At 44.1% G+C, this 25187-nt stretch overlaps 2 protein-coding genes across 8 annotated transcripts; both read right to left on the reverse strand.

Moving 5' to 3' along the window:
• Positions 1–8495: 8495 nt before the first annotated feature.
• On the reverse strand, positions 8496–15591 carry LOC136531052 (DEAD-box ATP-dependent RNA helicase 29-like). Of its 3 annotated transcripts, XM_066523771.1 has the most exons (11): positions 14986–15586; positions 13356–14517; positions 13204–13261; positions 12912–13013; positions 11798–11837; positions 11561–11637; positions 11370–11422; positions 10364–10445; positions 10236–10286; positions 9442–9577; positions 8496–9077 (listed from the first exon to the last, which is right to left on the reverse strand). In XM_066523771.1, exons 1-11 carry the CDS (start codon positions 15464–15466, stop codon positions 8758–8760), a joined length of 2562 nt encoding a protein of 853 aa, XP_066379868.1. In that variant the 5' UTR covers positions 15467–15586; the 3' UTR covers positions 8496–8757. The 3 variants fall into 3 exon arrangements, with proteins under 3 accessions (XP_066379868.1, XP_066379870.1, XP_066379869.1); XM_066523773.1 differs by lacking the exons at positions 8496–9077; positions 9442–9577; positions 10236–10286 and adding an exon at positions 10921–11033 and having other exon boundaries at positions 14986–15591; XM_066523772.1 differs by lacking the exons at positions 8496–9077; positions 9442–9577; positions 10236–10286 and adding an exon at positions 10921–11050 and having other exon boundaries at positions 14986–15591.
• Positions 15592–16337: 746 nt separating this feature from the next.
• LOC136531051 (RNA-binding motif protein 25-like) lies at positions 16338–22138 on the reverse strand. 5 transcript variants are annotated; one of them, XM_066523769.1, is made up of 9 exons: positions 21609–21748; positions 21180–21285; positions 21034–21070; positions 20322–20575; positions 20025–20177; positions 18812–19184; positions 18065–18727; positions 17458–17984; positions 16338–17037 (listed from the first exon to the last, which is right to left on the reverse strand). In XM_066523769.1, exons 4-9 carry the CDS (start codon positions 20571–20573, stop codon positions 16786–16788), a joined length of 2220 nt encoding a protein of 739 aa, XP_066379866.1. In that variant the 5' UTR covers positions 20574–20575; positions 21034–21070; positions 21180–21285; positions 21609–21748; the 3' UTR covers positions 16338–16785. The 5 variants fall into 5 exon arrangements, with proteins under 5 accessions (XP_066379866.1, XP_066379865.1, XP_066379864.1 ...); XM_066523768.1 differs by having other exon boundaries at positions 20322–21070; XM_066523767.1 differs by having other exon boundaries at positions 20322–20598; positions 21034–21285.
• Positions 22139–25187: the final 3049 nt, after the last annotated feature.

Below are 25187 nucleotides of genomic sequence, written 5' to 3' on the forward strand. Positions count from 1 at the left end.
ATCAGATCAATGTAAAATAACAAGGCCCACGGAGTGGCATGTTTGGTAGATCGATGTTCTCATTTGGCACGCAACCCTAAGCCCAGGTTCTACCGTGCTAAGGCCCATGGCACGGCAGGACCTGGACGTAGATAGAAGCCGAACAGCCTCAATTCCAATTGAACGGGAGCTGCTATCGATGATGTAAACAACTATAAGTGTTGCCATGACGCATTGAAACGAATATGAAGCAAATAATTGGAGTCCGTGCGCAAGTTGACAAGTTGCAACATAACATTTTCATTGATTCATGAGTCTACAAGTTTTAGACGACAATATTCGTTCGCCATAACCAACTAAGTCCCAGGAGTGTAAGAATCCCTCGGACGCCTATGTCTCTTTGGATTTGTAGGCAACACAGTGGGAGTGTAGCCAACGTCAGTGTGGGGCCTTCAAAGGAGGCAAGGGCACCTCTGCGTCAGTGTCAGTCAAGAAGTGTGCTCGGTGCGGGTCATCGTACTCCACCTCAAGAAGGGGGTACAACTGGTGCTGCGTGGGAGGGGCTATCCTGTTACAAATTGATAAACAAATGGTTAGAGTATTCAAATTAACATTATGTAGCATTACAAAATTTGAACTTCTATGTATGGACCTACTGCCCTCGTCTTCTATTTTTGCTAGCCTTGTGACCAGGGTCTTTGAAAACAGAGCAAAGATTCCTGCCACGGGTCTCGTTGAAGTCTCCTCCTCCATACATATCTTCGTCGTACCCTCTCATAGCGTCCATGTCCCCCTTGAGTCGCTTCTTCTTCCTCCTACCCTTCCCTACCTTCATTAGATCTAGATGCGACACGTAGTCATAACCATTATAAGGTGGCCACTGTGTTGGGTCAAGGTATGGCTCGAAGCTCATCTCCCAAATACTAACAATGTTCAAACAGAGATACAAGGGTGACATATATGGCAGATCCTCATAGTTATACTCATGAACCCTATAGGCCGTGATCATATGAGAGCAAGGGACATGCATGATCTGAGGGACGTTGCAACTGCACTCTACCTTTTCAAGATCAACTCGGTAGTTTCGTCCACCATAACGTTTGCCGCCCAAGCTTGTGCCACCCTTGCTCCGTACACTAAAGATATGGCGGCCAGGTCCATACGGCTCAGCGGTGTGCTGCTTGGCCAATTCCTCGGCCTCCTTCAAATGTTCTGCTCCGACCTTTCCAAAACACCCTTGCTCAGCTATATTTCTCTACGCAAGTTCCCACCTCTTGACAAAATATTTATTGCACTTACGAAAGGAGAACTCAACAATTTTAGACACAGGCAATGATCGAACTCCAGTGAATACATGGTTGAAGGACTCCGAGGAGTTAGTGGTCATGATGCCATACCTGAAACCCCCCTTGTCATATGCTAATGTCCACTGAGCCTTCTGTTCCATCTGCGCCTCTAACTAGGCCTTTCCCGCTTTATTTACCATCTTGTCTAGTTCTCTCTTTGTCTCCTTGAACTGGTGCTCTGTACATACACAACATAGAGCCTTTACCTTATCACATACCTCCTACTTCATCTAACACCGCTAGAAATTAGCAGCAAAGTGTCTCATGCACCATCTATATGCTCAGTTGCAGCATTAAGAAGCCCTAGGTGACGGTCCGAGATCAAACATATAGTGCGAGATAGGCCAAGCACTTGTACATGTAGAAGCCGCATGAACCATGACCATGATTCATTGTTCTCTCCCTCTACCAAAGCAAATGCCATGGGTACTACCTGGTCCTCAGGATCAACAGCAGCAGCCATCATCAAGGTGCCCCTGTACTTTCCTATCAGGAAAGTGCCATCAATAAGTACGACTAGCCAATAAAACTGGAATGCATGTTCTATTTGCGCGAACGACCAGAACACATGATAGAGGACATGCCTCAACGGGTCTCGAAAACACATCCCTTCGGTGTCCACAAACCATTTCAAGCCAGGGTTGTAGTAATGCATTGCACATAAGATACGGGGCACCCTATTGTACGCTTCCTCCCAACTACCCCAACGAATCGCCAGGACAATTTGCTTAGCACGCCAAGCCTTTCCGTACTTCATATCGTACTTAATGAATCTACATATGGACTATTGTAAAGAAGACACCAAAATGTCGTTATTGTCATCAACGAGCCCCAATATACGACAGGCAAGGTAATATGCAGTGAGTTGTTGATGATTTTCCTTCCCCCTATTTGTTAGGCAAGTGTGGGGTTCGACAACTTTACTTATCCTCCACTTGCCATCACTCTGTCTCTTTCGTGCATTTAACCTCCACATACAATCATTTTTGCATATCACGTGGTACCTCAACTCCTGGTCCAAATGAGTGACACTATACATAGCATATACACAGCATAGTCCTAAAGGAAGAGCTTCATCTCTGACATTGTATTGAATATCATCCCCTTCCTAAGGGTTTCTTTCTCATGGTCATACAATGATTTTCTACACATCTGGAGATCGGTGTCATAAACTGTCATATCCATCATGGTGACATCCCTATAGTTTGGAACGCCCCTGAAAGGTATGTTCATCGACCTTAGTTGCTTAAGCTCAGTCGCTATGTAAGGTGGTGGTGGAATATACTGTTGCGCTTCGCTAATTCTGCCCCATGAATCATAGGGGGTATCATCTGCTGGCAAATCTGTGACTAGTCTACCCTGAGCCTAGATAGCATGCAAAACCTCAGTTGGTATTGGTAATGTCATACCATGAACAGGTACTAGCATGGCATCAGCTGGTGTGGGCATAGCATGTCTATCTCCCTGGTCACCATCTAAATCGTCCGAATCACTGCTAACTACATCACTGATCCTATCCTCCTCCACCTGCTCTTTCTCTTCCAGTTCGAACTCGTTTACATCGAAATCATTGCTTATACAACCTACTTGACTTGAATGAAACTGCTCCTATGTCAACTGACCGTCCAAATCCATGTTACCCTAAGCTGTTTCCCCTTCGACCCCCAATTCTTGCTCATTGCCTCCAACACCGTCAATGGACGGCCCGTCCTGGACACCCTGCATCCTGTACCTATTCTTCACCACCACCTCAGCCATGGGCACATTGGAACCTTAGGGCACCCTAGTGTAGCGGGACCAGTGAGCAGGGTCGCGCAAGGACATGAGGACATAGTGTGCGCTAGTCTTTCCAGTATCAAACTCCCCTTTAGTATGAAATCATCGCCAAACTTTGCATTCAAACGGACACAAAGGTCGTTGAAGCTAGGAGGTTCATCAAACCATTCCAATTCTTCTTCCATATCCTCAAACATACCATCTTCTCTCCTAACACTTCCTCCGTAAAGAACTCTAACACAACAATCTATCTACAAAAGCATTTTAAGAAACTTCATCAATTCATCGAAATCATCGTACGTACTGTCCATAGTAATATTAATACCTATTCTAACTATAACTATACTAACTAATCTAATATTAATATCTATGCAAGGCTAACTACGACAACTAATGTATAACTAGACTCATTAACTGTACTAACTAAACTAACTAACTTTACTATCTATACTAACTTACTATATTGCCTATACTAACTAAACTAACTAACTTTACTAATTATACTAACTTTATTTATTTTATTAACTTACTATACTAACAATGTCGATTCAATCAACAAATACACTAGGGGAGTATCTTGGGGCGGCGGCGCTCGTCCTCGCGGCGGCGGCGCGCTAGACCGGGCCGGGAGGCGTGAGCGCTGGCCTCGGCGGCAGCGGCGGGTGGACACGGGATAGAGAGAAGGGTGTGCGGCAGTTGGGAGCGGTGTACAGTGCGGCAGTGAGGGCGGCGGCAGGTGGCGTGCGTCCACGGCCGGCCGCGGCCGGTGGCAGGCGCGGCGGGCAGGCGAGGCGGCGGGCACGAGCGGCGGGCAGGCGCGGCGGGCGTGAAGATGCGGCGGGTAGGCGGCCAGGCGCGGCGGGCGCGGCAGGCAGGCGGGACTGGGCCGCGGGCCTTTAGCCGGCTCTGCTGTGCCACCGATCAGGGCGCTTCACTGCCGCGCCAAGATCGGTGGCGCGACAGACCCTGCCACGTCACCGGTCAGCGCCCCGGTCGTCGCCACGTCATCCCTCTCGCCGTGCCATCATGCATGGCGCGGCATAGGCGTTTCGGCGCGCAAGAAAATTAGGCGCGGTCAAAAGTGTTAGTTTTGGGAAAAAATTAAAACAATGTTAGATTTAAAATTAGTTTACATAAAGTGTTAAAAATAAAAAAAAAATCTCCAGGGCAAGGGAAGAAGAGCAAAATATCCTGGGATGATTAACAACTTACATGGTCACAGCCCATAACAATGCAACACTCAGTGGACTATCATCTCGTTCAGCATTGACAAAAATGGAAAACAACAATGTCCTCATAAGGAAAACAACTTGCAGCTCAAAAATGGAAACACAAGTGCTTACCAATTATGGGTTGTAGCTGCAGCTACAGGCGCCTTCTAAGAAGAGCCTTATTTTAAAAGAGGAGCAAAATAATGCTTTCTTTATCTTAAAAAATGGGCTGTGCCACGTTGCAGAATGGAAATGGCTTGTGGGAGCATGGGCATGTCGTGTAGGACAAAACGTCTCTGTTCCTGTACTCTGACTTGAAGGCTGTGCTTTTTTCTTTTTCTTTATTGTCTAGAGTTTTACGTCCATGGAAAACCGGTTGAGACAACCGTGTGCCTTTCATCCTTATCTTCCCTCAATTTGTCTTGTATCCATTTGGGCCTTTCGATTAGATGACAAGACACCCTTTCATTTTTTCTTTGATGATTTGCAGATATAGCAGCACCAGATGACCCAAGGTTAAGACTCTATCTAAAGAACACAAGTGTGCAAGCGGCTACGGTCACAAGTCACTAGAACTTCGAAGTTATGTCACACCCATACAGTTTCTCTTGTATGACCTGTTTTTTAACAGGATAAAGTCCAACTTGCAACCTACGACTTTACATTGCAATTCAATTGTCAACACTGAACTACAAATGGGTACTCCCCGACTACTGAAACTGAATTAGCATTTTTTTTCAAATGAAGAAATTAAACTAGATAAATTTGTCCTCTAGCTTTGAGCATTCATATTCGAATTCAGTATGGATATTAAATGTCTAGATTCATATACGGATTAATTCAATTAGCTTTTGAACCACTTTTGACGGACGATCCCGTTTTAATCTCTAGGTAAATGAGTCCACTAATTAGGGTTTATAGGCATGTGATGGGAGCACACTCAGTGGAGTTAAAGAGCATTGAGTGAGTTTGATCCCATGATCTTTCGTTATCATTACACATATACTCCCTGCGTCCAAAAATAAGTGCTCATCTCGTACTTCGAGGAGTCAATAAATCTCAAGTTTGACTGTTTATATGGTATTAACATTTGTATCTCTAAAATGTTTACTATGAACATATATGGCATGATTAAACTAATGATATCTCTTTGGTATCATAAACATTAGTACTTTTTGTATATATATTTGGTTAAACATAAATTGTTTTCCTTCTCAAAATGTGAGATGTGCCCTTATTTTAGGACGGAGATAATACATATGCTTTTGAATATGTCTTTCCTAAACACTGGTACACCTTAGAAATGAAAATGGTAAGGTGGTACTATTGAGGTTGTTTGGATCCATAGCAGCCTACAAGTACGTAACTTTTTATTGGTATTACATAGATAGTTCAGGCAGGATTCTTTGGATCAACTAAAAGCATTTCTTAGCGGTGCTCTATTAGCTCGATCTAAATAGAGCTTTAATATGACTTGGCTTTGGACACAAGAATCTAGACAGTATATCCGTTCCTTCCATAGACGCCTAACTGCACAAATTGATGTCGTTGTCACTCAATACAAAGCGGCTTCAGCTGGAGAGTGACAGTTTTACGCCCTCGAAAAGACAGGTAAGAAGTGTCGTTGTGAATTGCAGTTTTATCCATTTCAAGGCAGACACGCGACGAGCAGACTTTGGGAAGCCAAGCGCACGCACGCACTTCTCTAATATTCCATCCATCAACCACCAACCCTTTTTCCTATATGAAATAAAAATAAAAATGTCGAGAGCCATGCCGCCTCCACTGACGGTGCTGGAGCGCGGTTTTCTACGGTGGCCGCGTCTGTTACACGCCTAGATTACCGGCGTCACCAACAGGTCACTCGTTACGTGCTCAAAGGATGGAATGGACCGAGCGGCGTGCCATGAAACCATTTGTTTTTCGTCTACTCGAGTATCATGGGCGTTTCAGTATCATTGCACTAAAGGGCAAAATAAAAGGGTTCAGTTGGCTATTTTCTTTCGGGCTACAAAGTCACGCACACGCATGATACGATAATGCTTTGTTTTCGACAAAATGATTTTTTTCGAATGAACGTCAAAATCTTTGCCGCTATTTTAGTAGACAAAGTAGAACAAAAGGCAAGTTTCTACAAAATGTATACAACCATCTTCTCAATGAAAAAAAAAGATTTACTCCACATAAGGTGACTTATATCTTACAAATACATAATTAAGAAAACAAAATAAGAAAAAGAATTCAGCCAGTGGATTTAGGATTGAGGTTGGGGTATTTACATGCCCTTGTGAGTTGTGACTGCAATGAATGCAGTAGCGAGGGTACGGTGCTCACGGGCGGAGGAGGCCAGTGGAGGCGAAACTAGGCTCTAGTCCCCTCTTCCTCTGTGCAGCTTTATTGAGGGCTCAGTTGTTGCGTATGTTTCTATTGGAGAATTGGAGAATATGAACAGGCTTTATTGAGAGCTCGGTTATTTCTATTAGAGGTATGGTTGATTGGGCTTTGTAGGTGGCCCACCAACTAAACTAAAAAAGGCAAAGACTCTCTCTCTCTCTCTCTCTCTCTCTCTCTCTCTCTCTCTCTCTCTCTCTCTCTCTCTCTCTCTCCCGTGCGCGACAGGCGACCTCCTCCCCGCGCCCACGCCTGCGCCCCCACCCTCACCGAGCTCCTCACCCCACTGACGCAGCCCATGGCAGATCCACTGGATTCGACGGTGGCTATGGCGGATCCAGCGGCAGCCATGGCGGATCCAGCGAGCGAGGTAGGCCTCCTCCTCCTGGATCTCTAAGCTAGGGTTCCGTGGGCTCTCCTTCTCATCTCCCCCAACTCCGGCGGGCCTAGAAGGAAAGGTTTGGGTGGGGGAGGAAGGTCGGCCAGGCGGTGGGGATGATTGGAGGGCGGTTAGGGGCCCTAGCAGCGGTGGAGGCGGTCGAGCCAGGTCGGTGCGGGGGAGCTCCGCCCAAGCCCTAGCGTGCTATGGCAGGGCTGGGGGCGGCGGCGGGGAGGAGCACGACCACCGGCGAGGAGGAAGAAGGGGAGGGGGTGGTGAGCGAGAGGTTGAAGACGGCCGTACGTGTGGCCTAACCTACGCACGGCCGTTTTTTTAGCCGCATCCAACTAAAATGCATCCCAATAGCACACGTGAGGTCCAGTTTAGCTGAAAATGTCCCCCTTGTTTTGCAGCCACGCTTCGCCACTGATGGTGCTGCCGACCACAGTGGTAGAAGGCTGGCGGCAAGTAGAGGTAACTTGAAAGTGAGGATTGGATGACATTTAAGGAAGTGTAAATAAAAAGAGTGAGGATTTGAAGGTAGGAGAGACGAGAATGACTTGAAGGTGATAACAAGATTAAAACAAACGATATATTTAGGTGGTTAGATCTTTGATCCTATGAACTAAAACTACCTTCAACATTCAGGAGGAGCAAATCCATTATATACTTGAAAAAAGAGACGATAAAATTTGCTAAAATGTTGTACACTAAAAAGAGAGAGCATGTTTGCCTGCTTGTGTATGTCATGACTCATGCCCCACCCACCTGGAGCTGTAGCTGTAGCCACACACACACCATGCTATCTGATCTGTTTCTTTTGCTAGCTGATGTGACCCTGATTCCTCCAAAGCCACGCACTATCCACTAAGTATGACCACCGATCAGGTTTCTTTTGCTAACCTAGAACCATAGCTCGTGGCCGTAGCTACTACTGCCCCCCACTACACTACACTACACCCAATCCGATCCAAGCACCACATCGCAAGTCCAAGCTACAAGCTAGGCTGGCTAATGGTTGAAGATGAGACAGGACTAGTATCATCTTTAGCCTATGCTCTTTGTTTTCTTTTCTCAAAAGAACAAAGAAAGGGCGTTCTGCTAAGAGGAAAAGTTGCCTGAGTGGCTTGGCGGCAATGGATCGTCACTTCGCAGAGAACCTCAGCCGGCGTCCGTCCATTCGACGGGCCAACGCCAAAAGATGGCAAGCAGCGGCAGCGGCTGCGGCGTGCGGCGTCACCCACCACTCGCAGTGCGCTATAGTTTTGGTTTTGGAGACCACACCAACACCGGTTGGCATCATGTGTTCTCAACTCTTTATTCTCAACAACGACGGTGCTCGACACCCCACTCAGGACCTAGGGCAGTAGTACTTTTCAGGGCAAAATCACTCTCTGACATTAGCCAACCGTGTATAGAAAACCGCTGGTCTGTTTGCAAACACAGGAATTTTACGAGTCAGGAGAACCATGATTCTTCACTGATCCCTATCCACATCAACACACTGCATAGTAGTAGTAGTTATCACGCTATGGTCTTGCTTATTTCCCCCCACCGCCACAAATAAACAAAACTGTGAGCAGCAAAGGTGGTGTCGCTCCATCATCTTAGACCACCATTCTGCTTCGAAAACATCTATGCTTCTGCAACAAATCTGAATACCGAAGAGCATCAATCACCTCCCGCCCTTCCCTTTCACCTTGCCCTTACCTTTCCCTCCTTTGCCACCAGCCCCTTTGCTGAACCCTTTTCCGGTCCCTTTCCCGCTACCCCTCCCTTTCCCGTTCCCATCGGGCCGCCTGTTCTTCTGGAACTTGTTCTGGAATTTGCCGTCCTTCGCGGATTTGTTCTTCAACCGCGTGATTTCCATTGCCTTCTGCTGCCTGCTCTTCTGCATTTGCTCGGGGTTCCTTATTTCAGAAGGCACGTTGGCATTTGGTATAGACCTGCGGCCATGGCCCGCGAAATGCTTCTTGTTGCCTCTCTGATAACCGCCTGCACAGAGGTTGCATCCATCAGACAGTGTTCTATATACATCTCATCATACCAAGGTTCAGTGCTATTAAAGTACTCAGCTGAAACAAACCATGCTAACACACTTGTAAAAGAGAACTAAGGCAGTGCACAGGGCAACAATTAATTCACTCAACTGAGCAAACCTTCAGAAACATTTAATGGACTTCTATTGTCAGAAAAAAAAAACAGATAATATGTTTTCATGCCAAATCTATAGAGACTGGAAAATAAAAAAGTAAAAACAGTAAGCTTAAAAAACGTATCAGGACTGAATTGCAACTTGCGAGAGTAAATAAAATCAGAAAAGGCAACGGTTACAACACAAAATCAGAAATAGTGTTACCTGAACTGGATGTGCCCTCTTCTGCAAAGTTGCCAGATTTCCCACCAATATTGACTGATTTATGTGTCCTCTGCTGCCATCTCTTATACATCCCTGTAGCCGATGCCTTTATCTTTGCACCACCTTCCGTTTTAATCTAACATAAGTTAGGAAAGGTTTTTTCAGAATTGTGAAGTTAAACTATTTGATCTTTCAGACATATATGCTGAACATACCATATCGGCGTACTAAATACTAATATGCTCGGTATTTAACATGAAGCACTGAGCTAGTAAGAGAGATCTCAATCCACCTTTAAGACATAAAACTTGTTACCAGAAAAAAACAACAAAAAATAGCATTAAGTGAACAATGTTACTTCCAGAGGGCCTATTACCCACTAGTGAATTCTATATTTCTGAGTGAGCATAACATTCGAATTTGCATAGTTTATAACAAACCCAATATGTATTTTTAAAGTACAATCAATGTTTCCATTTGTTCACAAGGTCCAGGATATTCAAAATTTCAACTGGTACAACATAAAATCTAGCAAATGGGAACCACACTAAATACAAAATGAATGATACTCAAACGCAGCTTGTGCTAGTCAATTTATTCAAGTCTGCTGCTCCCTCCATTCCAAATTATAAGACATTTTAGCTTCTCTAGATACATACCTTTGGCCATGCATTTAGATTACAATGTCTAGATACAAAGTAAAAACTATGTAACTAGAAAAGCCAAAACGTCTTATAATTTGGTATGGGGAGTATTTTAAAACGTTATTGAGCGCATAGCATCCAGGAGATTACCTTTCCTGTAGCAGTGACACGATCCCCTGCATTCAACTTGACAAATTTGTTCTGCAGTAGTAGAATAAGCATGTTAATGAGTATGCCATATGTCTAACATATCAATATGTCACTACGAAAGTATATACCTTCATCCAGTGATATCGAGTTTTCTGTGCTTGCATACCAGAAGCTTCATCATCAACTAAATCAAGAACAGCCGCATCCAATCTGCATGACATTAGTAACCTTGTCTTAAGCAAAAGGGGGATGAGACTCCGCACTTGAATTCATGAATAAACTAATAACATTGACATCCAAAGTACTGTCTTCATCAACAACATATAAAGAGCATGTCAGATCCTACACAGCATTAGGTTTACTGCACTGTTGAATGATGCATATGTTTGATAGGCTGGACATGGGAAGATCAATTAACAATAGGCTTGCTGTCGACTGATAATCTTTCTTGGTGGAACAGTTTCAATTATTTTGTGCTTGCCAACAGTTATTTCATCCGTTTACAACAGGAGACACAGTCATACTGTTGCATCCCACCACAGAAATTACTGACAGCTACTAAAGAAACAATCCATGAGAAAGCGAGATAAAAGTAGACACATCAAAAACTTGGATTCAACGATTTTCCAAACTGTAATAAGATTGCCAAAGAAGGGCGGGCCTGGTGCAAGCGGTAGAGTCTTACCGCCTGTGACCGGAAGGTCCCGGGTTCGAGTCGCGGTCTCCTCGCATTGCACAGGCGAGGGTAAGGCTTGCCACTGACACCCTTCCCCAGACCCCGCATAGAGCGGGAGCTCTCTGCATTGGGTACGCCCCTTTTTTTTAATAAGATTGCCAAAAGGAATGCTTTCAAAACCCCCTTTTCACGACAGTTTAAAACATAACCAACATAAAACAGCAAAGCAACAATAAACAGGTCCCCAGAGGAACACATTGCACATGTCAATGAACAATTTAAACAACAAACCAATCCACTGAAGAATCATAATCACATTTTCGAAGTGTAATATGACTTGTACTTCAAACAAACATTACTTCCCCTAGTGGAAACACTCATCAGTGGCATTTTGTGGAATTGCTATATCATGGAAATGAATCACTCAAACTTCAAAATGGCAATCATATAGTGCATACCTATTTTCAACAAATCCCTCATTGTCCCTCACTGTCAACCCAGCTTCCAAATGCTGAAGGAGGCAAAAAAGAATACATCACTCAATGTTAGGCTGAGACACTACAACTATAAGTTCAGAACTGGATCAACATTTCTAGTACAGTTGAAGTTGCATAAGAGTAATTCTTTAAGCAGGGTGTACGAGGCATACTTGGTTTTGAGGTACTGAACTTATGTAGTAGTCCTCATCTCTAAAGCTCTGTAACTTCCGTTTCTTGCCACAAACTTCTGGAATGGGCAAAATGACCGAAGAGTATAATCAATATGATAGTGAGGATGATACAGAAGCTCCAGAAATACTTTCAGAGCTCACAATAAAGCAGACAAAATTGAAGACAAGAAAAGAGTATTAGTTTTTCACAACATAATTTAGTAAAAAGTTGAAGACCTTTTTTCTCCCAATTTGAAATGTCATCCACCTCTTCAACCTGCATGAAAATAAGAGAGTGCAAAGCAAATTATCAAAGAACCATTTTTAATATAGTACTGGCAGATAAACAAAAAGAGTACCCCCTCCGTTCATTTCTATAGGAGCATAGTTTGTCTGCGCGAAGTGGAACTTTGACAATAAAGTTTTCTATAATATTTTGTTGAATAGTCACTAATTCATAACAATTAGCAAGCTCTTTAAATATGGATCCAGTTGGCACATACCTAACATATTAGACTAATTGTTGTCCACTGACATTCTTCATTGTACTAACTTCGAATAGCCAAACTAGAGATACCATCTTAGAGAGATGAATAAAGGATGCAAATAAATCAACAGACAGACATTGCTTGCCGGTCTGCTAATTGTATATGTAAAAAACATTGAAGCGTATTAGAAACTATGCTTAAGCACATATGCAGAACACTGTAACACATGCTGAAAAACAAGATTACGGGGTTAATACCACTGAGAGTGAGAGGATGGAAGGAGGAGATGTTGCATGTCCAGGTAAAGAGGACATAAGATATAAGTACAACTTATTCTACGCTGTTTATTTCCTTCCTAAACAATGACAACCCCAACTAATACAGAGGCCTACCTATGACCTATCTAAATTAATTATTTCTTAAACAAGAAAGGAAACAGTTAAATCTTAGTCTTAGGAACCCTGAGTCAATGCAAATGAGTGAATGACAGCATGCTGACCAGCTTTTGAAGAAATGCATTCTTCCATTACTCTGTTAATTTATTGTAGACTGTAAACACCTTGACTGGAATAATTGATTATCCCATTTAGCTTTTTATATGATAAAGCATGCCAAAGTGCATCCTGTAAGGTTCAATTATAGATATTAAGTACTCGACCCTCTAACTGAATATTATTGTCAATTGTCAAACCAGCATTTCAAATATGTTTGCCGTGAGCTGATAATCTAGTCGAGCAAAGGCCACAATGCCTTAAATGGTGTCCAGATAATAAGGTTTGCCAGTACTGCATATCCAGATGGTTGTCAGCAAATTGCTAGGGTTCATAGAACAAACAAGAATAACTTTTCAGAGTGGAAATTACCGCTGGCCTTGGATCCTCAGAACTCTTTTGGTGAACTAAATTTATAATCCCCTCATGAACTTCTCGTTTCTTCTTCATCACATCTAGCCATTGATTAGAACCCTACAAACATGCGAAGATGAAAACAGTAACAATAATGCTTTTTCTGGCATACTGTGAATCAGAATCATCATTTTTTCAGCATGGATCAGCATTTAGTGATTCTGTGTAGCGACTGCTTGCTGCAGATGCAGGGGAATAGGCTAAGAATATGATACCAGAGAAGGAACCAAAAAAAAGAGGTTTGTGTTACCTTAGAATTTCGTGCTTTAGCAGCTTCACCTTCAGCCTCTAAAATAGTCTGCTTTGGCCTGGAAATAGATTTAGGTTAAAGAAGCTCCTCCATTAGATGACACATATTGAACAAATACAAGAAACACAAGTTTTTTGAGCTGCTGTAACTACCGAAATGATTTCAGGCGTTCTGAGAATGCAAGAGCTGAAAGCTCATCTGACCGGACAACATCCCTGAAAATTGGATGAAGACCCTCACGAGGCAAATCTTTTACCCTTTTGATAGATTCTTTTGAAGGCATAGCACGAGTCTTGAGATACAACCGGAAAGCATTAGCACATGGCTTTTCTAATGCTATCAACTCTGTACATCCACTAATAACTTCTTTTAATCCATCAGAGGCAAGATCAAGGACGGTTTGAGGAAATCGCCCATACACTGATTCCCCATTTGCAATAGCTTCATCGATTTTCATATTTATACCGTCCATGTCTTTTAGGATTTCCTCCTCTGTTGGAGCAGGTCTAAGAGGCCTTGAAAGGAAAAGATGTAGGTCCAACAAATATGGCATGTCCTCTGAAGTTACAAATGTATAAGCTGTTCCACTTCTACCTTGTCTAGCCACTCGACCAACTCTATGAACAAATAACTTAGGCTTTGCAGGAAAGTCCCAGTTCACTACATTATCCAGCAATGGAATATCCAAGCCCCTCGCAGCAACATCTGTCACAATAAGTAGCATGGTCTTCCTTGCCCTGAATTTTGAAATATGAATCATACGAGCTTCCTGATCCATAGCACCATAGGATAGGGAAGGTTCTAAACCCTCTTCTCTGAACAAAATATTCAAGAACTCCACATGATGCTTGGTTGAAACAAAAATCATTGTCTGCTCCTCGGAGCTGATGCGCTCCCTGACCAAATACAGTAAGGCAGCAAGCTTCTCTTCCTGGCGCAGTGTGAAGAACACAAGCCTGAGATCAGGACTGATCTTTTTGTCCAAGTCGAGCCTCACAATGTGTGGATCACGCAGACCAGCTTTTGCAAACTCTGCAAGGGCACTCGGCAAAGTGGCACTGAAGAGCAATGTTTGTCTTGTATCACTTAGCTTCTTCAGAATATCGTGCAAATGTTTGGCGAACCCCATGCTGAATAAGGAATCTGCTTCATCAAACACAACATATTCCACTGATCGAAGAGTCATGTCCTTGACATCATTCAAATGGTGCATGAGCCTGCCTGGCGTGGCAATTATGATATCAGGACACTCTGACAGGTCCTCAAACTGACTCTCCATGCTATCTCCACCAACAATTATGCTGGTTCTTAGGTCTACAAAATGAGGGGAAGAAACAAAGTCACTACTCCACATTAATGAAACATTTCGAGCTGAGAAGGCGCAACCCTGAAAACATAAAAATTGATGCCCAACATTGCAAAAAGGGCACAAACAAAACAATATACCCAAAATGCTAGGCTGTGCTATCTCAAGTAAAGCAGCCCAATATAAGCCGCTGAATTATGCATCTCGAGAGTGGGCAGGGCAGACCCAGTGCCGGAGGCTCCCACATGAGTGGCGTCTGGGGAAGGGAAAAACCGAGGCAAGCCTTCCCCCGCAAAATCTGCGGAGAGGCTGCTTCGAACCCGCGACCTGGTCTCACCATTGCACCACGAGAGTGCCATATAGAAAATCTCAATTGGTAAAACAACACAACTCACATCATGATGGCTACATGTACAAAGCTGAGAGCGTGCAGAACGGCACATGGCATGGCTACGGGCGCAAGGGGTACCGCGCACCTGTGAACTTGCCGAGCTGGTTGCAGAACTTGAGCGTCTGCATCGCGAGGTCGCGGGTAGGGGAGAGGATGAGCGCGCGGACGCCGGCGCTCGGGTCGCGGCGGCGGAGGCGCTGCAGCATGGGCACCAGGAACGCGGCGGTCTTCCCGGAGCCCGTGCGGGCCATGGCAGCGACGTCGACGCCCGCGAGGATGAGCGGCATGGTCTTGCGCTGGATCGGCGTGGGCACGCGGTACCCCTTGTGGCGCACCCCGCGGTACACCTCCTCGCAGAGCCCCATCGACTCGAACCCGCCCGACTTGGCCTTCTTGCTCCCGCCCGACTTGGACTTCTTGCTGCCGCCGCCGCCGCCCGCCGACTTCTCGCGCTTCGGCCGCCGCCGCGACATCGCGTCCGGCTCCGCCGCGGCGCCCATGGAGGGTGAGGAGGAGGGCTTGGGCTTCCTGGTTGATTTGGACTTGGCTGGGGTTAAGCGAGCCATGGGTGGGAAGTAGGGACGGAGGAGAGAAGAGAGGAGAATGTGGGTTTAGCCGTTTAGGGCTTTATCAATGTCGGCCGCGCGGCGGCGAGGTGCTGCGGAGGGAGGAGAGGAGACACGAGGCAACTTGCGCGACGAACCAGGTTGGGAGTGATGGGCCGGGCCGACAAGAAAACTTCATGGGCTAAGACACAATATCACCCAATGATTTTAGGTCTACATTAATCTGAGAAGACATTTTTCTATATTTAAAACGAAAGAAAGGACACCCTCAAGAAAAATATATAGAAGAAAATATCATAGGATGAGTGTGCGTGCATGTTGTGGAGGTCTTTGTTGCACTGTGCAATTCTCAAAATAAAATATAGCTCACTAATTAATTGATTGTGCAGTGAACAAACCTGTATTGTACGAAGAAGAAATTGTAGTTGCTACTAGACTATTTAGGAAGTTTCGCTAAGAGCATATTTGATACACATGGGTTACTAGTTAGGCTAAAAATTAGCCTAAATTTACTATAGTTGGCTAACAACTGGTCAGAAATTTGGCTATCCACCTATTATCCCTCTTATTTGGATGCACCTGCACTAGAGCTAATTGAACTAGAATTAGCTAACTAACAATTAGCTCATGGTATCCAAATATTCCCTAATTAGTTCTACCTAGACTCGAGGTGTGTTCGATATAGTTCCACGTCTTGATTCTTTATGGAATGATTCTAGGATGGACTGTCATCAATTCATCATACATACGTCTAGACTCGGAGTGACTATAGTGAGGAGGAATGGAATATCCCGACACTAGTTGTGTCCAAACCAAAACACATGCTTAGAGACAAGCTCAAAAGACAACGCAAGAAAATGAGCCATAAGTAGAGGAGCAAGAAACTACAAATTTATTGCACAGCAGCAACTACGAAGAGCTCCACGATACTGCTACAGTAGGTAAGCAAAACTGAAATATGAACATCTTCTAAGAGAGTTTGCACACACACACACACACAATGTATGACTAGGGATTACTTGTGGCTACTGCCAGCATTGACATTCTTCGCCGTTCACCAGAGAACAAGTTAAGCATAAGTAGGCTGTTGACGCATGTGAACGTCGCCAAACACATTTATGCAATCTATCAAAAAAATTACGCACAGTATCTCATGGATTCTCGTATACATTTCTACAAGGGAAGAGTAAAATCAAAACCATCAACTCAGCGTCACTAAAAATGGTTTTTGATGCTTGTAGCACAGTATGACCTTACAAGCGTGATCACAGTTGATGAGTAATGTAAATCAGAGGTCATACAAGGCAACAGGCTTAGCTTCATGACTTTGCTCTTCCTGATAGTCCAGATTCGACTTTCTTGATCTCGAATATCAGCATCCTCCACATCTTGAGGACAAACATCTCAGCCTCAACATCCAAAATCGACTGTAGGAGGTCTAGCATCTTTTCTGCCTGAACGTGGTCTTTGGTGCAGGAAACAATATAGTCCACCAAAGTTGATTCCTCCTCGCCAAGAAACTCAATAATCTTTTTTGAAATCCAAGGCCTCATTCTCTCGTGCAACTCATGCTGCACCAAGAAAGAACAAATCATAACGTCAATAGAATCAAAAGGGATACATGCGCAACAAGATAAATTGTATAATAACACATACAAGGGGCGAGAAACAAAAAATATGTGTTTCAACTTCCATGGTAACTTAACAGCTAATACTTAATCAATTGGTCATGAATCATGGGCAGAATGAAGACAACTGGATCGCGACCACATGTTTTAGGGTGGTTTACAAATCTATGCAAACCAGAAACTCATCGAAACAGCACCTGCTGTTATTTGATTAATTACCCCAACACAAAGGAAGATTAAAAACACACAAAAAAAAAGCATGTGCTAAGTAGTGAAAAAAAAATGCTTGAGAACAGATGAAAGAACACAACACTATTCAGCTTCCAAGTTAAAAATAATGCAAGTTAATGAATTTGATTTCACCTTGTCATATATCGCCCAGTTTATATCATAGGCAAAAAGCTCTTCCTTTGTCCTTGGGATCATATCAATTAATTGCTTTGCATCCAGAATCTTCTTGTTCTCTGACTTGGGCTTATCCTTCTCGCGATCATGTAGCTTCTCTCTTCGCTCATCACTAGGACGACCTTCACTGGATCTCCTATTCCTATCCTTCTCGGCGTCAGCCTTCTCTTCCTTTGAGTTAGAAACTGAGATGCGCTTGGCAAACTCGGCAGCTGCTGCGACATTTGCCCCAGTAGAAGAATTAGCCTGTACAGCTTGTAATTCTTCATTGGAGTAATCGATAGGTACTAGAGGTCTTATGCTTTTATCAACATTATTTTCGTCATCCTCTTCAGCAAAAACTGATGGAACAGATGTCCTTTTGCCCAAGCCTATCAAACCAAAACCCAATTTTTTTGCTGGGGCATTGCTGTTTTGCTTGGTATCAGCGAATTGACCAGGTGCCATGCTTGTTTCTTCACCATTATTTTCCTTACCAAGTCCACCTGGCCAATGAGAAAAAAAGAAAAGGATAAAACTGGAACATGGAAATGTGATAAGACTCAGAAAACACATTCACACTTACCAGCACCAACACCATTAGCAAAGCTCAGGATGTTATCAGCCTCCACAACAGCCGGCTTATTTTGTGCATCTGTTTCCTTTTCGTCACCACCATCAACCTCCATAAGTGTAGCAGACTCTTCAGCAGCTGCAGCCGCCGCTGCAGCTGTTTCATCTGCTTGCCGTTGCAACTCTACAGCCCTCCTCCTTGCTTCTGCAATTTCCTCTTCCTCCCTTATTTTATCTGCCAAATCTTCTTCCTTTTCACGTTGCCTCCTCCTTTTCCTATCTTCAAGTGAGCTACTACTCCTTCGCTTCCTTTTCCTATTATCCTCTTCATCACTATCATCTTCCTGCTTCAGGATCTCCCTTCTGCGGTTATGTTCTCTGTCTCTTTCTTTCTCCTTTTCACTATATCTCTGATATTCTTTCTCTCTCTCCCTAGATTCCCACTCCTTAAGGCGATCCCTGTATAGCCTATCAGCTTCTCTATGCTTGTGATCCTTATCTCTATCCCTCCGTACTCTTTCACGTTCCCGTTCACGATCATGCCTTTCAAGGTCTTTGTCCCTTTTATCCTTATCATGCTCTCTATCCTTCCTCCTATCAGGAGAGGCAGTTTCAGATCTTTCAGTATCATTAACTGCCCTTTTATCAGTGTCAGCATTATTCTTATCATTAGAATCTGCAATTGCAATAAAATATATTAAAGAAAAAAAATGCTATTATTGGGCAAAATGAAGTAACCATAATTAAGAGGACCCAGTACCATTTTTTGCCTTATCTACGCCAGAGCTATCAGCAGATGGTTGAGCTGGTGGAGGCGGAGGTGGGGGTGGCGGTCTAGTCTTTAACCACTCCTCAATCATATTGCTTATTTTTTCTGCGACGTCTTTATCAGCTTGAAAGTCTTCATCAGTAACAATCCCAAATTTCTTAGTGTTCTCTTCATTGTCCTTATCTCCAGCATCTCCTGTCTCCTTATCCGATTCATCAGGGACAGGTTTTGATGATTCATTGTCAGCAACAGCTGTAGTTCCATCACCGCTTGCATCTTCTGTTTCTTTTGCCTTCTCTTGTGCTCTCTTCTTTTCCTCAACATGTTTCTTCAGGTACTCCTTGGTAGCATCATTTATATTAATCTGGTATAGAAAATGGAACAGATGCATTATATAGAATTATCATTAGTTTAAGAACCTACAGAAAATTAACATTGCATCGACAGGATGAAGAAAGGTTAACTCAATGAGCATTCGTATAGTACTATATTACGGAAAACTTCTAGGCTTACGTATAGTACTAAAGCAATGAGCATTTGTATAACATTTGATTGGTGTCGGTATCCGATGATATGCGAAACTGTATTAGTATTCGTTTTTAAATCTGGAAACAAATATGATGAATGCACTATCCATTCCGATCCATTTTCACCCCGAACTTTGGTATCTCAGTTGCCCCCTGAACCAATCCAAAAGAAACCACAACATGATCATGACATGATGAGAGACTATTACTAATTTTGGCAACAGATATTGAATATGCAAGCTAAACAACTACTCCCTCCATTCCGTTTTATCTGGCGTAAGCTAGTTTCTGAGAATGGCCGTTTTATCTGGCGTAGCACCATAACATGCACTCCTATTAAATGGTATGCAGCAGTTGCGCAGCGTTTTTTCGCTTTTCCCACTCCATGCATGCGTGCATGCATAATTGATCTGTAATTCCATTGGCCTGCTTCTCCTCCCTTTGCTGCATGCAATTGATAACGGCTCCACTAAATATAGAAAACAAAGCTGGATTAAGTTGTTCTTGGTATGTGGAATACTAATGTTGGCGCCAGATAAAACGGAACGGAGGGAGTACTTGCAAACAGTTGTCACTTCCCATGTCACGCCCAGCTCTTCCAAAAAAAAAACTAAATGCTAACACACATTTTTTTCACCAATAAAGTTGAGACCGAAGACAGAGGCAATGATACATACCACCAGTTCCTGACCATCAATGCTCAATTTGTTGAGAAGCCGTGTCGCACGAAGGATGCCTTCAGCAGATTCAAATTCACAAAACCCAAAACCTTTAGGTTTTCCATTACTTGGATCTTGGGCACGCTTCCAACTCTTGACAGGTCCACAAAGCTGAACATGGTCCAACATTAGACAGACTTTTCTACAGTAGAGTTACCTACTAAATTACAAATAGAAATGGTACTGATAAAAGGGGAAAAAAATCAACCCTTCCATACATACAACTAAAAACATATAGGAGAAAAGAAGACATACCCGAAGAAGTGAAAGAAGGAAATCATTGTCTACTGTTGGGGCAATCTTGCCAACATAAACTGCAGTTGGCGGTTTATCAGCCAGCGTAACAGCTGGAGTAGGTGGCCGGGCACTTGGGGCTACCAAAGGAGGAATAGCCCTGATCCCAGAAATTATTGGTGGTCGTTGAATTGCCACGACACCAGGCGGCGGCATTGGACGTGGAACAAAACCTGGACGAACCATAGGATACAGTGCAGGATAACGAGGCATTCCTGCAGAGACAGACAAATGACACCTATGCAACCACATTAGTAGGTATACCCACCAAGTAAAACACAAGATACCTCATAACACATAGAATCAGAGAATGTAGTAAACAGAAGATACCGAAAGCCATAAACAAATAAGAGCTAACTGAATAGATAAGCAATATCTTGCCAGTTCAGAATTCCAGAGTGAACATCGACAGAAGCAATATCTTGCTCAAATGAAAAGGGAGCTAAGCAAAGCTGGCCTTACCTCTCAACCTCAAGGACAGGATAACATACTTGTATTGGTTATTTGAGAAACTTGGTATAGCTCACACCATTGCAATGCACTACTCAGGTAATAAGAGCTCAGACAAATATGTCACTAATCTACTCTTCTTATCAACAACGAAATGTATATGAAGGCAGAACAAAAAGATATAGCCGGCATATGAAAATTAAACGGCAGAAAATCATGATACCTTAGCAAGTTTTTGGAACAACCCAGAGCTGAAGCATCTAAGTACATAAAGAAACTGAGCCTAATTAAGCAGTGAGACGAGCTAAAGCATGTGAATCAATTAGACAATGTAAACAAAACCAGTTCAAATTCAAACATTCGGCATACCACACTCAGTGAGGGAGCAAATGATCTAGAGCTTCAGTTAGAGCTGCAGAATCAAACATGAGCCGGCACCTCTCGCTGTGGGGAGTAATGGCTGGCACGACCACCGCTGTAGCAGAGAAATATCCGGTCATCGTTATCAAGCGAGCGGATCCCAGTTTCTCTAACTCTAAAGCACTAGCACCACACCTCTAAACGCTAACCAACACCCTTCCCAGGTCCATTGCACAAATCCTCTCAATTCTCCCGAAACCCACAAATAGATCCTCAACATCGCAGCTCATGGTATGTACACCTTGAAGGTTCAGAATTGAGAAACAACACCGGATACAAAATAGTGGGCGAGGCATAGATTCGTCATCGTTAACTAACTAACTAATACCAAGTCGCGGTGTCGCAGAGGTTAACGGAGTTTGGAGATCAAGGACCCACCGGGATGGGGCACCGCAGCGCCCTGCTGCGGCATGTATGCTCCCGGCTGGGGCGGCCCGTACATGGCCGGCGGCCGCACGGCGCCCGGAGGCATAACGACGGGGACGCCCGGCGGCTGCATCGGGTAACCCGGGTTCGGCGGCACCGCGCCGTACTGCAGGACCTGGTGCGGCGGCGGTGGCGCCGGGGCACCTAGCGGGCGGAAGATGGCGGCGAAGGAGACCGGAGCTGGGGGCATCGGCGGCGCGACTGCCGCCGGAGGCGTGGAAGCGGGGGCGGGGGGCAGGTTAGGGTTTGGGCTAGGCGCCGGGGGGGCGGACGTCGAGGGGTTTGGCGGGGTGGAGGTGGCGGCGGGAGGCGGGGTGAGCGTGGCGGCAGGAGCGGCGGCTGGGGGAGTGGCCGGCGGCGGGTCCAGGTTGTCGGGCGGAGGCGCGACGGCCGCCATGGTGGTAGGGAGAGGCGGGGAGGAGCCGCCGAGGAGATGGTTGTTGGTTTGGGTTCGAGTTCGAGCACGAGGAGAGGAGACCGGTTGGGTGATCAAAGATTGGCTGGTGGATCGATTGCTCCGAGCCGGCTGGAGAGGGCTCTGGACGCGCTGTTGCCTGTTGGGCCTCGGCCTGCTCGTGAATTATTACGGGCTCCCTTTATTCATTCAGTGGTGGTTTAGGGCTCGATGGGCTGAATGTTTGGCGCGCCAGTTTTTCGGAATGGAAAAAGTCCTTTACACCTCTTTAGGGATCAATTCAAATTATTTTAGATCCAGCCAAATATACGTCTCCCGCCGAGACAACCAACCATAGTGCGCTAAAAAAATTACACCCATAAAAATGTCTTCATTCAAATTAAGGGCTAATAAACACCCCTCGACGCAATCCTGCGACCATGGTTACGTGTATCAAATCCGATCATAAGGCTTCAAGGCGCGTCAACCGCGTCCACCGCAAAACTACCCACGATCGAATCCTGATATCACTGGCTAAAAAAAAGAAAAAAAACAACGCGCCAAGGACGACGCCGACGCCGACGCCGCCAATGAGGCCGCTAGCGCTAGCCGAGGATTCCTGCTAGCCGCCCACGGCTACTACCGGCTGGCCACATCGCCAGCGTCGATCGCAACCCTGGACGCGACATCGCCGAGGACACGCTGACGGCCTTCACCTAGGGTCTGGACGCGACGGACAAGGGCGCTGGCGGCGACCACGACCGGCAGAGGCGGCCGCGCTGCTGGCCAACGCCTCTGTGTCCTCCTTCCTCCAGCCTCGGCAACCGCCGCCGCCTCCCCCTACCACACCAACGCCACATCCGGGTCCGGCCCACGGCAGCGGACTATGTCCCGCCTCCGCGTCCACCTCTTCGTCGCTGCCGCCCTACGGCAGGTCTTTGTCGGCTACGAGCACCCACCGGGGGCATGCCCCCCCCCCCCCCCCCCTTTCTTTCCCTTTCTACTGTGCGAAACCGAGCACCCAAAAACAACGTATCTGACTCAATTATACAACTATGGTAGCTACTAACTCCGATATTTTTTTCAGGATTTATTGGGTCTGCCCCTGCCGGTCTGCACATCAGAGACCAAAAGATTGGGAATACAGGGATGCATTTTGCTAGAGATGAGCTGATCGGGTCGGCGTTCATTGCTTTTGGGATCACATTGTTCGTGTGTTTCTTCTACGTTGCCATCGTGTCCAAGCTGCTTCCACCATATGAAAATCGATTCCTGGGTGCCATCCAAAACGATTGGTATTACTGTCTACTTGTATTTCTTTTGCAGATTGACATTGGAGTATAGGTTGTTCACTTTTGTGCTAACTTGTTAATATGAATATGAACTAAATTAGGTGCATCGGATTAGCTAACGGTACCATTTATTTATTTAATTTTTTTTGCTATGGTTTATGGATGTTCCGTTGTGCTAACTTGATCTCAAATAGTTCTTCAACAACTTCAATTTTGAGAAACTTCTTTCGGCCGAAGCTACAGTCATAGGTACAGTTAAAAGAATTCGATAGGCAACTGAAATATTTGGATAGCAATCTGCATCCATAACAAACTTCAGAATCTCTGGCGCTGACATCAAAGAATCTGGCAAAGTCACTTGCAACACCTTTAATTCTGAAAAAAAATCAATGATCTCAACATCGGATGAGTTATCATGAGAAAAATTTTCCACAAAAATCTTGCAGCGCAACCAAAGACCAGCTTCATCCAAGGATTTCAAATTTTCTGAGTTGAACAAGAACCCAAAAACATTATCAAATGCTATCATCCACTCAAATCTACTGGTCAATGAAGCAATTGCAGAATCAATCATAACTAGAAAGTACTCTCTTCTAAAATAGTCCACAACAGACTGTTGTATTTCCTCGTCTTGGTCATCTTGTTCATCAAAATATTTCTTTCTCTTTCGTTGACGTTTTGTAGGAAATATTGGCTCTATATCCAATTCAGATGCAATGTTTTTTGCTATATCCATACTAGAAGTGAAACCCTTCATCTCTATACTTCTTAAAATATGATATGACACCTTCAATGTGTTTGAGAGTAGCATCTATACTCACAATTTTAGATTACAACTTCTTGCTAACCTTATTTATAGAGAATAAAATATTGTGCCAGATAACCAAACCAACTATAAATTCAAAATTCTCAAGTGCACTCACCAAAGATTGACATTCACTAACTGACATTGGGTCATCAGTTGAAGCCTTCTTTAGCGCTATTAAAGCTGATCTTATTTGAGGAGTTTGGAATCTGATAGCTTGAACACTTTTTATTCGGCTTTCCCAGTGAGTATTAGACCATGACTTAACTGTCAATCCTGGGACATTATCAACCAAAATCTTCCACCTTTTGGTAGATTTTGCAAACATGGTGTATATATGTTGGATAATGCCAAAAAAAAAGAAATAGCTTGCCTGCAAGATTTCAAATATCACAAATAGTAAGATCCCAAATAATGACATATTATATGAAAATAATATATAACATATAAAAGAAATAATAGTTTACCTACAAGATTTTTCCATATCACAAAGAGTAAGATTCAAACTATGACATGCACACGGCATATATAGTGCTCTTGGATTAATTTCAAGCAAGCGCGTTTAAACACCTTGGTGTTTCCCCTTCATATTTGAACCATTATCACACCATTGACCTCTCACATCATCAGTATTCAAACCAAGAGAGACAAATGCACTCTTTAATTCATTAAAAAGACCCAATCCTGATGTGTCATCAACCTTCAAAAACTCTAGGAAGAACTCCTCTACCCTTGGAACATTCCCCGATATATTCACACACCTAATAATTAGAGTCATTTGTTCTTCATGGCTCACATCTGGAGTACAATCTAAAATCACAGAAAAATACTTGACATCCTTAATGATCTTTAATATAGTTTGTTTTACATAATCTGCAAGAAGAGAAATCATCTCATTCTGAATTTTATGCCCAAGGTAATGATGATGAATCTCACTATTTTGAATCCGCCTAATATGGTCTTGCATCACATGATCAAATTCACCCATCATTTCAACTGTGCCCAGAAAGTTACCATTGTTAGCTTGATATAGTTTCTCA

Source organism: Miscanthus floridulus, unplaced genomic scaffold (genome assembly GCF_019320115.1).
Source record: "Miscanthus floridulus cultivar M001 unplaced genomic scaffold, ASM1932011v1 fs_267_3_4, whole genome shotgun sequence".
NCBI classification, from domain to species: Eukaryota; Viridiplantae; Streptophyta; class Magnoliopsida; order Poales; family Poaceae; genus Miscanthus; species Miscanthus floridulus.